The 13,099-nt window shown below is 39.4% G+C and overlaps 1 protein-coding gene across 6 annotated transcripts; it reads left to right on the top strand.

The window, feature by feature from the left end:
• Positions 1 to 2,907: 2,907 nt before the first annotated feature.
• Positions 2,908 to 11,143, top strand: LOC136710999 (uridine 5'-monophosphate synthase-like). Of its 6 annotated transcripts, none has more exons than XR_010804695.1 (6): positions 2,908 to 3,070; positions 3,804 to 3,984; positions 4,151 to 4,304; positions 4,637 to 4,801; positions 7,389 to 7,454; positions 10,777 to 11,143. XR_010804695.1 is itself a non-coding variant. In XM_066686946.1 (5 exons), exons 2-4 carry the CDS (start codon positions 3,841 to 3,843, stop codon positions 4,786 to 4,788), a joined length of 450 nt encoding a protein of 149 aa, XP_066543043.1. In that variant the 5' UTR covers positions 2,908 to 3,075; positions 3,804 to 3,840; the 3' UTR covers positions 4,789 to 4,801; positions 10,777 to 11,143. The 6 variants fall into 6 exon arrangements, 1 of the variants encoding a protein (XP_066543043.1); XR_010804697.1 differs by having other exon boundaries at positions 2,908 to 3,075; positions 3,812 to 3,984; XR_010804693.1 differs by having other exon boundaries at positions 2,908 to 3,075.
• Positions 11,144 to 13,099: the final 1,956 nt, after the last annotated feature.

Here is a 13,099-nt window from a genome sequence, read left to right as displayed (position 1 = left end):
TGATATTTTAATGATATATTGTTGTTAATCTGATTATGGGGTGAACTGCAAAGTTATGAAATCCATTAGGTCTCTCATGTCTACAATCATTATTTTAATTTGATTACAGAGCTATAGGACTGTGTTATTTGTTTTGTACTCAGCACAGTATTGGATTATAATCAGTTTAAATGTGTAAACCCTTAAGTAACACTGTAGAAAATGGCCCAATATTCAAATAAATATTTAAAGCAGGTACTTTCCATTAATGGACAGTGGGAGAAATGGTGCTAATAACTTACAAACAGTCATAATATTCAGTAAACCTCCCATGAGCCCTCAGTCATAGTGGGTGTGTATGACACTAGAATCAGTGCCTGTAGCTACAAGGTGAACTTAATAAGATGGAAATTCACTGTAATGTAGTTATGGTTTAATGAATTCTGATACAGTGGTGCAATCTTTCAGTAAATTTGGCTCAATTAAGAATATAAACAGACATTCAGAGAAGTTCACTGTACTTCATCTAGTTCCTCTGTGTGGTTTTAAATGATTCTTTATAGAAGTATGTCCTTGTTGTAGAGTATTATGTGTTACTCTTTTTGTTCAGATGATCACACGCTTTGATTTGGCATCAGAACCAGGTCCTGGAACATCCTACTCACACAATTAGTTGAATCAAGTTTGTTTGAACAGGTCGAATAGGATCAGAGTTGGATAACACTGGCTCAGACTGTCAGAAAGACTCCCTTTATTATTACCTGGATTGTGCATGTGAATTTGTAGAAGGACTATCATTCATTCATTGTCTGAAACTGCTTTTCCAATTCAGGGTCGGGGTGTGTCCAGTCTGGAGCCTAATCACTGGGTGCAAGGCAGGAACACACCATTCCCTCACAGGGCGACACACACACACACACATTCACTCACACTGAGTCGGCAATCCACCTATCAACTCCTCACAGACAGTCACATGGAGCGTGGCTCAAACGCACAACCTCTAGGTCCCTGGAGCTGTGTGACTGAGACACTACCTGCCGCACCACCGCGCCGCCCGAAGGGCTATCAGTTTATTCTAATATACAGGGGTTAGACAATGAAAGTGAAACACCTGGTTTTAGACCACAATAATTTATTAGTACGGAGTAGGGCCTCCTTTTGTGGCCGATACAGCGTCAGTTGGTCTTGGGAATGACATACACAAGTCCTGCACAGTGGTCAGAAGGATTTGAAGCCATTCTTCTTGCAGGATAGTGGCCAGGTCTCTACGTGATGCTGGTGGAGGAAAACGTTTCCTGACTCGCTCCTCCAAAACACCCCAAAGTGGCTCAATAATATTGGGATCTGGTGATTGAAAATGTACTCCATATAATGTACTCAGTGTTTACAAGGTACAATATTAACACTGAATACAGAACAGTTATTAAATGGTCACCAGGCACAGAGCTGTACGACAAAACACACAATAATCTAACACAGTGTCCCAGAGAACTCACTGACATTCTCTTACACTTCCAAACAATGCTCAAACAGAGAGATCTGAGCTGCATTAGTTACAGAAATCTGTTAGAACAAAGAGAATAACTAGGATCCCTATTTAGTGCAGGGCATTTTACACAGAGCAGGACATCACAGTGAACAGACAGCCTGGGTTTCTAAAAGTATCAGACTATACACACTGTCTGAACTGTGGTGTATACGGTGCCCTGCAGTCTGTATCTGTGCCTTAAGAATTGAGGTGAGGGTCCAGCTACAGTCCAGTTTACATGCCTTAAAAATTCTGGGGCATGGCGTAACTACAAACATCGCATTGACCCTGAGACCCTGCTCATCAACACAAGCTTTTAGAAACAGCTCCATATCAGCCCGGTTTTTAAAAACAAATAAAAAGGGTTCTTTAGCCTCTGGGTCATCTCCAGAGCCTTTATGACAACTACATATCTCGAAACCAGCGACGTGCTTGAGTCATGCTTAAAATGTTCTTCTGTGCTCACTTGGAGCTGCCTCCGGCCTGCAGAGATACCCTTCTCTGGATTTACCATTTATGAAGCGGAAGGTGGAGGGAGGATTGCTGTATTTTTCTTGTTAAAATGTTTTGTTTAAACCATATGTACTTTCTATTGATGTTTTTTTTAAACAGTTTTATGTGTTATGAAAAGTTATGAAAGTTGCATTCAAAGAAAGACTTTATCCTCTTATTACTAGGGGTGCTTTCTAACTAGTGATGTATCGGTCGCGAACGAACCGGTTCAAAGAGCCGGCTCTTGTAAGTGAACGGTGAGAGCCGGTTCCCGTCTAAGACCGAGCCATTTTTTCTAAGGCTTGTCATTCAACCAATCAGAGAACAACAAGCAAAGCTGGGATACTTGGTTTTCCTGAATGCCAATCTGCCTTCCAAAAAATAGTTGAAGAAAATGTTAAATCAGTTAAATGTTTGTTGACAGTTGTGGTTGTTTTAATCACTACCGTTGAATGCTGCTGTTTTATACTGTACAGAGTATTTGTTTATTTTATTTCCCAGAAATGGATGATTATTGAATTTAATAAACTATTTTGTAAAACCTACCTTTTGGGTTCCATTGGCTGTATTTCAGAGTTTACAAGTGATTTTTATTAAGGTGTTTAAATAAAAATCCAGTTATTTATACAATTGAATGTGTGAGTGCAATCAGTGAGTTATTACAAGGCAGCCATAAAAACAATTGGCCATTACAACACTATTTATTATTTTTAATATTGAACAATAATGTTTTGTCCCTATAGTCATGTAAAATGTAGGTAATATTGTTCTGTACCAGTGGAAATAAGTGGTAAAACAAAGAGCCATTTAGGAGCCGAAAGATCCGGCTCTTTATGAAGAGCCGAGCCAAAAGAGCCGACTCCCCAAAAAGAGCCGAAATTCCCAAACACCATTCCTAACTCATTCAGGAAGAGGGTAGAAACGCTCACTGAGTCCCAGGCCTTTTTTTTCATACCCAGGATACTCTTACGTGAATATCTTGTGTAATACAAGGATAGGGTCCGGCAAATTAACGAAGGCCAACTCATCTCAGAAGATAAAGCGAAAATCCTTTAGGAGAAGAACAGGAAAGTAAGGTAAACATGTGACTGTTCTTCTCGAAGTCGGATAGTTAATAAACAAAAGTCTGAGAACCAAGCTGTACTTATGAACGTATACGGTTTAGTACTCGTTTAACCTTCCCCAAACACACAAGTACACTCTAAATGTTACATACTCTTCCATTTAACATTAAAAACGCGGTTGTTTCTTCTGTAAACCGAGTTGAGTTCTTCGAAGTTCCAGTTCCACCTTAAATGCGTCCGCGATATCCACACAATCACACTAACCGTTTTAATTTCCTTTTAATTTCATCCTAAATGACGCAGTGTTTTTTCAGGCAACTGCTTCATTGTTTAAGGTGAAACAAAGCTGCTAGTTGCATGTTTTTTTTCGGTTCCACCTTAAATATTGAGGGACACTGTTCCGTTATTGTTATTCCACCTTAAACCCTATGTCTGCGTGGTTACATGGGTATGGCAAGCCGTTTTAGTCTAAAATGACACCAGCGGTACGAGTCCTAACTCCATTTTTTAAGTTACAGTTTTACCAACACCAGTATGTAATAAACATATTAATGTAGACTAGTTAATCCAGGTTCTGTTTTCTCCATTCACAATAAAGTCCAAGTGTGTATAAGTGGTATAAGCCAGCGTCTCAAAAGAGTTGTCGATGTCATTGTGCGTTACCTGTATTTAAGATGTCAAAATCACTGTCACCCGAAGCTAAGGTGCCGATGCTATTCCGCTACTGGAATTCTGCTTAGGGCCCCAGGAATGTCTGGAATGACTCTGATTTGAGGAATGGAGGATATTAAGAAGTTGATATTGAAGCTCCACGATGAAGATGCGGTGAAGTTCGGGGAGTTTAAACTGAAGAGTGGACTCCTCTCTCCAATTTACTTTGACCTCCGAGTCATCGTCTCTTACCCAGAGCTACTCAGAGAGGTCAGGATAATGAATTTGAAATTACCAGTGCTCTTAAAGTTGCCATACTTTCTCCAAATATTCAAGTTTATGTCTCTGTATGAAACCACTGACTCTAAGAGGCACATACAGTGTGACTTAACACACACTCTCTTGTTCACACACACTCTCACCCTCTCCCTCTCAGGTGCCCAGATTGCTGCATGAGCGCACTGAAGAAGCTGAAGTGAAGTTCGACTGTGTGTGTGGCGTCCCGTACACAGCTCTGCCGCTGGCCACCATCATCTGCGCCGACCACAACCACCCCATGCTCATCCGCAGAAAAGAGGCCAAAGACTATGGTAATCAACACACACACACACACACAGAGAAAAGAGGAAATGTAGCAGTATCCCCACCAAATTCTGCTTCAACATGTGTTTCTGTTCTACATGGGCATTAGTTTACACATTTGTATTCACAGAATAAATCCTGTGTTTCCTAGAACAGGAAAATATATTTATCTGCTCAGTTTAAAAAGGCCCTGCCGCCCTCTCACTAAACCTACATTAAACTCTTCAAACAGTGTCATAGAGACTCCACATGTACATAGTTTTGATTGAGGACAAGTGTATACCTTAGGTTCCGAGTGAAACGCTGGTTTATTTGATCTGAGATGTCTCTCTCCTCTCAGGGATGATGGTTGAGGGCGTTATCAAAGCAGGTGACGTGTGTCTGATCGTTGAGGACGTGGTGACGAGTGGCAGCAGTGTGCTGGAGACGGCTCGGCTGCTGGAGAAGGAGGGGTTAAAGGTGAAGGACGCCGTGGTGCTGCTGGACTATTGACGCATCGACCCAGGTCAGTTTCTCTTCCGTTCTCATAGTCCTGGACCTGCAGCTCTCATCATTAGTGAATCCAGCTGTTATTCTCCATAGAAAACATGAGATAACACTGGATGTTCTGAAGCAGCTGCACATGAGCCTGAGGTCACCATACCTAAGTCACCTCATACTCATACTCAGGCATATAACCCCCAAGCACTGGGGTGTGGGGCAAATAAAAAACCCTCAATAAAAGCACTGTGAATGATCCAGTGTTTACTTAAAAAAACAAAGGAGACACTGCTGAACCCTAAATGATGTCACACACAAACACACTGCAACTCCACACCATAATAATCTCTTCATCTTCAGGACATCAATAGTCTGTTGTATTGTGTCTTTAGTGAGATTTTCAGATTTTTGAGACGCTTTGAAAATAAAGAGATAATATCCTCTGAAGGAAGTTAAACGTGTAGTTTTTCCACGGTGTGGAGGTTTTGTTCGTATTTCGCCATCTAGGAACTTCGAAATATATTGTTTGAATTTTTTGAGCTTTAAAATTTTTATCTCAATTTATTAACCTTGAATAATACGGAGCCCCTAAAGGGACTGGGGGGAAAATAAAAAAAGACTATTGAATTTGCGTTCCCTCACAAACATAATTGTGTTCCCTCACTAATACATTGCGCTCCTTTGCAAATGTTTTATGATACACAATTGTCTTCGTGGCTCAGTCAACACATCAGGACCCTGCAGTTTCCAGTGAAATCCAGCCACTTGAAACAGAGATTATACATGTATTTATTTATCTCTATTAACACACAGTGTAGTTGCCAGTGCGAATTGTTCATACATCTGTAAGGAACTGCCTCACATCAGAGGAAGTTATGAACAAGTTTATATACATTCGGTAGCGTCCTGAAAGTCCAGTCAGAACGCCGTAGCTCCGCGATGCATTTCGTTTTATCTGGGAGCTCTGTATTTCTTAAAGCTGCAGTAAAAACAGGATACCATTTTCTGACTAACTTTTACACACATTACTCCAATACACTACCAATAGCTACAAATTTATTCAGGTGTTCACTCCCCTTTCTCTCCCACTGTTTGGAAACTGTGTTCATTGTCTGTATCTCTGTATTGTTCACGTAACCTTTGTCCATGCGCTTGCACTTTAAATTCCCTCATCCTCATTTCATAGCAATTAACAACACACAATTAACAACTGACACGCACAGGAAGCACACAATCAACAGCAAGCACAGTACTACGGAGCCCACAACTTATTTGCGAGGGAAACCCAAAAGTCTTTTTTCCCCCCCACAGTCCCTTTAGGGCCTCCCTAGAATAACAACAGTGAAAACGTGTTCTTGAAAATTCACGAGTTCTATTCAAGAGCAATTATATTCAGACGAATCATTTCAGTGCAAAAACTATTCAGTGCTACAAACTCAAAGATGGTAATATTTCAAAGTCTGATGAGACAGATTTGCTTCCACAACTGAACGCTTAGACAGTGACAGTGAAAGGAAACTAAATTAAACACGACTCTGTCCCAGCTTTTGTGTTGCAGGTGTCAAATTCTAAATGTGTTCATATTAATAAAAGACTGTTCAGCTGTCAGTCACAGCACTGGACGTCTGTTTTGTGCTTCATATTGCAAACAATTTTTAAAATTACTTTTTACAAAAGCGGCATTTATAAATATATGAATAAATAAATAAACTATTCACCATTTTATTTATTGATTTGGTTGTTTTTCTGCATTTAAATACATAAATGTATTTAAATTTCCATTTTTATTTATTTGATTATTTATACTTTTACATCAGTTTCTATCCTACCACAGAGTAACTGGACTCTAGTTTCAGGACTTTATATGTATTTTCCTTTTCATACTGTTTATATTTTTTTGTTGTGCATGTCTGAACAATACCTGCCTCTCACCACAAGCGGTTTTCACTGACGTTGTGCATGAGACAAATGTGAACTTCACCTCCTGTAAACTGTGATGTAGATGCGCACATAAAAACGTGTAGTTCATTATGTATTTGTGAAGTGCTGACGGCCAGAGCATGGTTCCAGTATTCAGTTCATTTGTCTTGGTGTTTTTTCAGTGGATATTATTACTCTGTGTGTTACTCTGTGTATTATTCGGTGCTGCACCGTGTACGTGTCTCTGTGGAGTGTGTTACTGAGCAGAAACGGACTGGGAGCTTTCCTTTTAGCGACAGGATTTCAGTTCGTAGTTTGAGCCTCGCACTCGCCCAGAGGCTCATCAACAACAACAACTACAGAAATGTTGTGTACAGAAACAAACCCCAAAGGTAGACTCGTCTTATTTAATGATTCATGATCATTCACACACTGATTAATGATCGTTTAGACGCTCAGATTCAGTTAAACCTGTGAGAAACTTGTTGCTCGGTTTGAAAATGTTTAGATGTCGGGGCTTGAACTGCATTTGTTATTTTTCACAGTGACTTCATAATTTGCTGATTTTGCTGAAACGATTTATATTTGAAAATAAGGGAATAGAGCAGACAATTTATTTACTGTGCTCTTGACAGAATGAGGTGTGTGTGTGTGTGTTCTTACAAATGTTTCGTTTTTTTTTTCTTAATTAGCAACGGATGGAGACTCCGAAAATCAGCCAACAGGCAGACAAAGTCCTGATATAATACGACCAAACTGTATGTACTTCCTGTAATTACACATACACACACTTGTTGGTTTCAATGTACTTGCTAAAAACTTTCCAAAGACGTAATTGCAAACGTGGTGGTGGTGTGTTAGTGTGTGTTGTGCTGGTGTAGAGTGGATCAGACACAGCAGTGCTGCTGGAGTTTTTAAACCCCTCAGTGTCTGGACTGAGAACAGTCCACCGACCAAAAACATCCAGCCGACAGCGTCCTGTGTCACTGATGAAGGACTAGAGGACGAGCGACACACACTGTGCAGCGACAGATGAGCTACTGTCTCTGACTCTACATCTACAAGGTGGACCAACGAGGGAGGAGTGTCTCACAGAGTGGACAGAGAGTGGACACAGGGTTTAAAAACTCCAGCAGCACTGCTGTGTCTGATCCACTCTACACCAGCACAACACACACTAACACACCACCATAAACATCTGAGTTCACCTCTCCATTTCAGCCTTTATGGGCGTACTTGCTAGTTGTGTAACAGCATAGGACTACACCCAAGCTCCTCCTCTCTCTCCTATATATATATATATATATATATATATATACATACATCCTGCAAACTCATGTATTTACCATGTAGGACAAACTCACTCCCACCTCCAACCCTTTTCCTTCCCTTTTCCTTTTATTCATCTCTCCTGTGAGGGGTGGTGTGTAGTATGGCTTAATAAACAACATAATGAACTCCTCCCAAAAACCATTTGAATTCATCACCCTGTTTCAGCCTTTACAGGTGTGGTCCGTATTAGCAAAATGGGCAATATTAATAATTTAATAATTAAATCAGGGTCAGACTCTGCAGCAAAGAAGGGCCGTGGACACCACATTGGGCTGAACTTTGTGAGAGAATGAATCTGCTATATAAGAACATTTCTCAGTGTAAAATCTCACAATTTAGGTCTTTCACCATGTAGCTTTCTTCACAATGTGGAAGATTCAGGAACTCTGGAGAAATCTCAACCTCAAAACTCAAGAAAATGCAACCTGAAGCTCTTTCATAAGGAGAATGGCAACAACTTGTAGGATGAAAGCACTTTGTGACCATTGTCTGTGAAAAGTGCTGTATAGATAAATTCTGCTTACTTACATACTTTTATTTGGGTGTGAAGCAGTGCCTACGGTATGGGGGACCTCTATATGTGAGAAGGTTACACTGGTAAACATTGGGATTTTACAGAGACTTGCTGCCATCAAGGCGAGGTGTTTTCCAAGAAGGTACATGGTCACTTCAGCAAGACACAGCCAGCAGAGTGCATGTTCTTGACTGCATGTGCTGGTCATCATGAAGAGGTTATATATATATATATATGAGTTGTTTGGGGGAACATTGGAAAAATGTTCTCTTTATGCTTTTGTCAGTTAAAAAAGCTTCAAGAAACTTCACATGTATGCAGTAGAGGTGGGCAATACCGGGAATTTTGGTATCGATCCGATACCAAGTAAATGCAGAGCCAGTATCACCGATACCAGTACTTTTTAATATTTAAGCTTCATAGATCCAAAAGATCCAAAAGACTTAGGATATAATTTCAGTAACAAAAAAAAAAGTTTGCCTTAACATTAAGAAAATATTTTTTTTTATGTAGAAAAGGAGAAACCACGATACAAAAACAAAATAAAAATTCTCCCCTCACTATACATCATTTCTAATTCTTTCTTGTTGTTTCATTTTTCAAATAGAATTGTTCTTAGGAAAAACAATAAAAAAATAAGGAAATTTCTTCCTTTCAGTGCAACTCTGATTCTTCTTAAATAAACAGTGTGTAAAAATTAGAGGTTTTTATTTAAGAACAGTGTCATGTTCACATTTGTGACGTGTCGACTCGAGAGCGCCGAGTGGAAGGGCCAGGCTGAGCCTCTACCTGAAGGCCTGATTGGCTGGAGCCGCTGAGCCACGTGATGGTGCAACAACAAAAGACGACAGACAGAGAGTAGACTTTGATGAATCCGTGTGCGCAGCAGTCAGTGCGTGCGGGAGAGAAAAAAAAGCTTGAGTATCGATCTTTTTAAACGAGTATTGTTCAATATCAATACCAGAGTTGGTATCGATATTTGGATCGATCCGCCCACCTCTAGTATGCTGCAAACAAACCCAGACACCTTTCCCTTAAAATTAACTACCACTGCACCTCTTGAGTTTGTGCCACTATTGTTTTATTCTGGTCTGATTTATTAGTGCATTGTGAGGGCAAAACATCTTCCTCTGCCTTGCTTTTGGAAAATAAAAACTCATATCCTATCCATATACTAGTGCATAATTAGAATGGTGAAAAAGTTCAAAAACATAATTATTAAGGTAAAATTATTATTCAAAATATTTAGATACCATGGATCTCTCTGTCTAGTTCAGCACATGCAAGCCCAATCATAGCAAAGACAGTTGACTTGAGCATTGTCCAAAAGACCACTATTGACACCCTGCACAGAAGGTCATTGTTGAAAGGAAAAAAGTAGGAAAAGTTGCAGAGCAGGAAATATTGTAGCCTTCAGAGGATTGTCAAGGAAAGTTGATTCAAGAACTTGACAAGGAGTGGACTGGGGTCCAAAATCCTTTTCAGACAAAAGTAAAAGTAAATTTTATTTTTTTGCATTTAGTTTAGAAATCCAGGTCCTAGAGTCTGGAGGATGAGTGTAGAGGCACAGAATCCAAGGTGTCAGAAGTCCTGCGTGAAGTTTTCACAGTCTGTGATGGTTTGGGGTCCTTGTTTGGCCAGCTAACACACTGGATCTATTTCGTATTGTGAAGAGGAAAACCCAAGAAATACAGAGCTGAAGCAATCTGTGCTTCAGTTACATCTTAGTAGTGCCACTGGCTGAGTGTCTCCATGCCAAGCTGCAATAATTTGTGGTAAAGGAGCCCCGGAAATTTGAGGGCATAAACAAACCTAGAAATGTATTGAAACATCCTTCTATGTTTGGTCTTTTGAAACATTCTAATAATATGAAGTACTGGATTTCTGATTTTCATGAGCTATACATGTTTCACTCAAATCAAACCCACTGTATGTGCTTGGCCGGTGGAGCTGCCTCCGGGAGACTTTTCCTAACTTTGGTTGACACAGAACTTACATGAGGTTTTTAAACCATGGTAAATGATATAAAAAAATGGTAACGCTAACCTTCAGAAAGTTTTAACTTGGTTTATTGTTTTATGCCTATTTATAGTGTACATATACTATAGTGTATAATTTTCACCATAATATAATTTTTTGAGATGCACTAATATACACAGCCACTTACTCAGCTTTCAGCACTTTGTAAGATTTCACATCAGTTTTAATGCATTACTGTCTTTTTTTCCCCCCAGTTGCCCTGAGAGGTGGGGAAAGACTGGAGAATTCTTGGTCAGAAAGTCCACCAAAAGATCACCAAAGAGTGCTGGAAGGAGACCAGAGAAGTGGCCGGGAGGGAGGTGACTTTAGTGGACACTCCTGGTCTGTTTGACACAGACATGTGAGAAAGAGCTGGAGAAAGAGCTGGAATGGGAGATAAGCAAGTGTATTAACATGACGGCTCCAGGACCTCATGCCATCATTCTGGTCATGCAGCTTGGTCCCTTCACCAGGCGTTGGAAATGCATTAGATCGGTTCTGAGCATGCAACACTACTGGAAAGCAGCAAATGCTGAGGAACCATCCTCATAATTGTATATAAATAAAGGTGTGTTTTGATTAAAACCGTGAACGTCCCCTTTAACTACACCAAGATATTTTACCCCAAAACAGTCCTGGAATTTTGGTGTCAGGACAATCGTTGCATAAGGGCAGCACTGATGTAGTAGCCCTTAATGGAAATAGGTTCATTTTTTACTTGTGCAGCAGTAGCCTCCACTGTTGGTTCCTCGGTGGCCAAAAGTTTCTGGTTCAGCACCGTACTTGGTAAGCTTTGCGCTCCGTATGATTTGCTGTCAGTCTAAATGAATATAGGCATAGTAATATTAAAATAATAACAGAAAATGACCACAAAACTGACTATTAAAATCTAAAACAAGGATCAACAATAATTTATTCAAAGTGATTTACGCCAAGGTGTAAAATTAGGACACAACACACACCCCGTTTCTGGTACAGTCCAATGTCAGGACATTTGAGGCTTCCCTCAGGTCAAAACATTTTACCGCAGAAAAGCCTTGGAGCATCATTATTAGGACAGTTATTTAATATTATTATTAAACTTAGTTTATAAATAGCTGTCCAAAAAGAGTGTTTGGATAATCAATTTCTACCTGTGCTGCCATGATTTCTGCTCTCCGCTCATGAGAAATCAGCGAAAGATCCGGACCTTCAGGTGATTTGTTAATGTTTTTGTCCTGCAAGGTGTGAGACAAAGACCAGTCAACAGACATTTCATGCTGCTTACTTTCATTGCTCATGGGAAAAAAAACAAAAAACAAATGACAACAATTAGGACTAATAGAAACAACATGAACATCGCTTACACCCAAATATAAAATTAAGAATGGACATTGCTTAATATATAACCCATGAATTCCAAACGTGGTAATATTTAATCAAAACTACTATTTTGCTGCGTGTCAATATGCTTCAACATCCTTAACTGTGCCCCAGTGGTGAGTATATTATGCTCATCATGTCCTGAAGTACACTGAGATTCATAGGATAATTGGTTGGTTTTGGTAATCTTTAAAATAGACAATGTAAACACGACAGACATGCAAGAGAACACAAACACATTGTCTTAATCAGTGTTCAAGTGTTAAAGTCTAGAATGTTTAAGTCTGTCTGAAGATGTGTTTATAATTACTTAATTTTTTTAAAATTTTGTAAATATAAAAAAAAATTAGAATTGGCTGCTTTCAAGACAGGCGCAGAGACAAAACTTTAAAGTAGACATATATTTTAATCTTAAAGCATTTCATAACAAGCAGGTGAGCTGGTAACAAGAGAGTAGATCTATATTGGGTAAAAAGCTTTCACTGTTTTTAAGCAAAGATAGGTTGGTCCTCACCACTTTTTGCCAAACTTTGTGAGTGAATTATTGTAAAAATATATTGTGTTCTATACAGTACATTTCAAAACATTTCATCTACTGTACCTAATGAAAAATCCAAATAAATCATGTTTTCTGTGCCACTGACACAATGGACCATCCAAATTTGATCAGTGTCAGGGGCAAAACCCTACACCTCTCATAGGGCATCAGTGACCACTGCATGGATGGCTTGTATATGTGAGTAGCTTCTATTGATGTGGATGTGAACATTACTATTTTTAGAGAAAAAATGATTAGGTCTTTCCCCAGGAAGTCTATGGTTTTTTCAGCAGGATGATGCCATGCCTCATTTGGTATGTGCTACAACAGCGTGAGCTTAACCTGCCTGTGGTCTAGATCTGTCTCCTATGATAATCATGATAATGAGAATCAGGCAACAGTGACCATGGGCTGTTGAGCAGCTTAAGTCTTGTATCATACCAGAATGGGCAAACATTCCAATTGCAAAACTTGATTAGTTTAGTATTCTCAGTTCCCAAATGATTAAACAGTATAATTAAAAGAAAATGTAACAGTGGGAAACTTGGTTCTGTCCCCTGTGTGTTTCAGACATCAAATTTCCAATTCCAATTTTTTTTATATATTTAACAAATAGTTTAGTTTAAATAATTTTACAT

The sequence above is a fragment of the Hoplias malabaricus genome, chromosome 12, assembly GCF_029633855.1.
Source record: "Hoplias malabaricus isolate fHopMal1 chromosome 12, fHopMal1.hap1, whole genome shotgun sequence".
Classification (NCBI taxonomy): Eukaryota; Metazoa; Chordata; class Actinopteri; order Characiformes; family Erythrinidae; genus Hoplias; species Hoplias malabaricus.
This window is presented reverse-complemented; position numbering and strand designations above follow the sequence as displayed.

What these genes read in the sequence shown, in the direction of transcription:
- LOC136710999 (XM_066686946.1), top strand. Translation starts at nt 3,841, where the DNA reads ATGGAGGATATTAAGAAGTTGATATTGAAGCTCCACGATGAAGATGCG. An exon ending in ACCCAGAGCTACTCAGAGAG is followed by an intron (nt 3,985 to 4,150) that starts GTCAGGATAATG and finishes TCTCCCTCTCAG; the next exon opens with GTGCCCAGATTGCTGCATGA. An exon ending in AAAAGAGGCCAAAGACTATG is followed by an intron (nt 4,305 to 4,636) that starts GTAATCAACACA and finishes CTCTCCTCTCAG; the next exon opens with GGATGATGGTTGAGGGCGTT.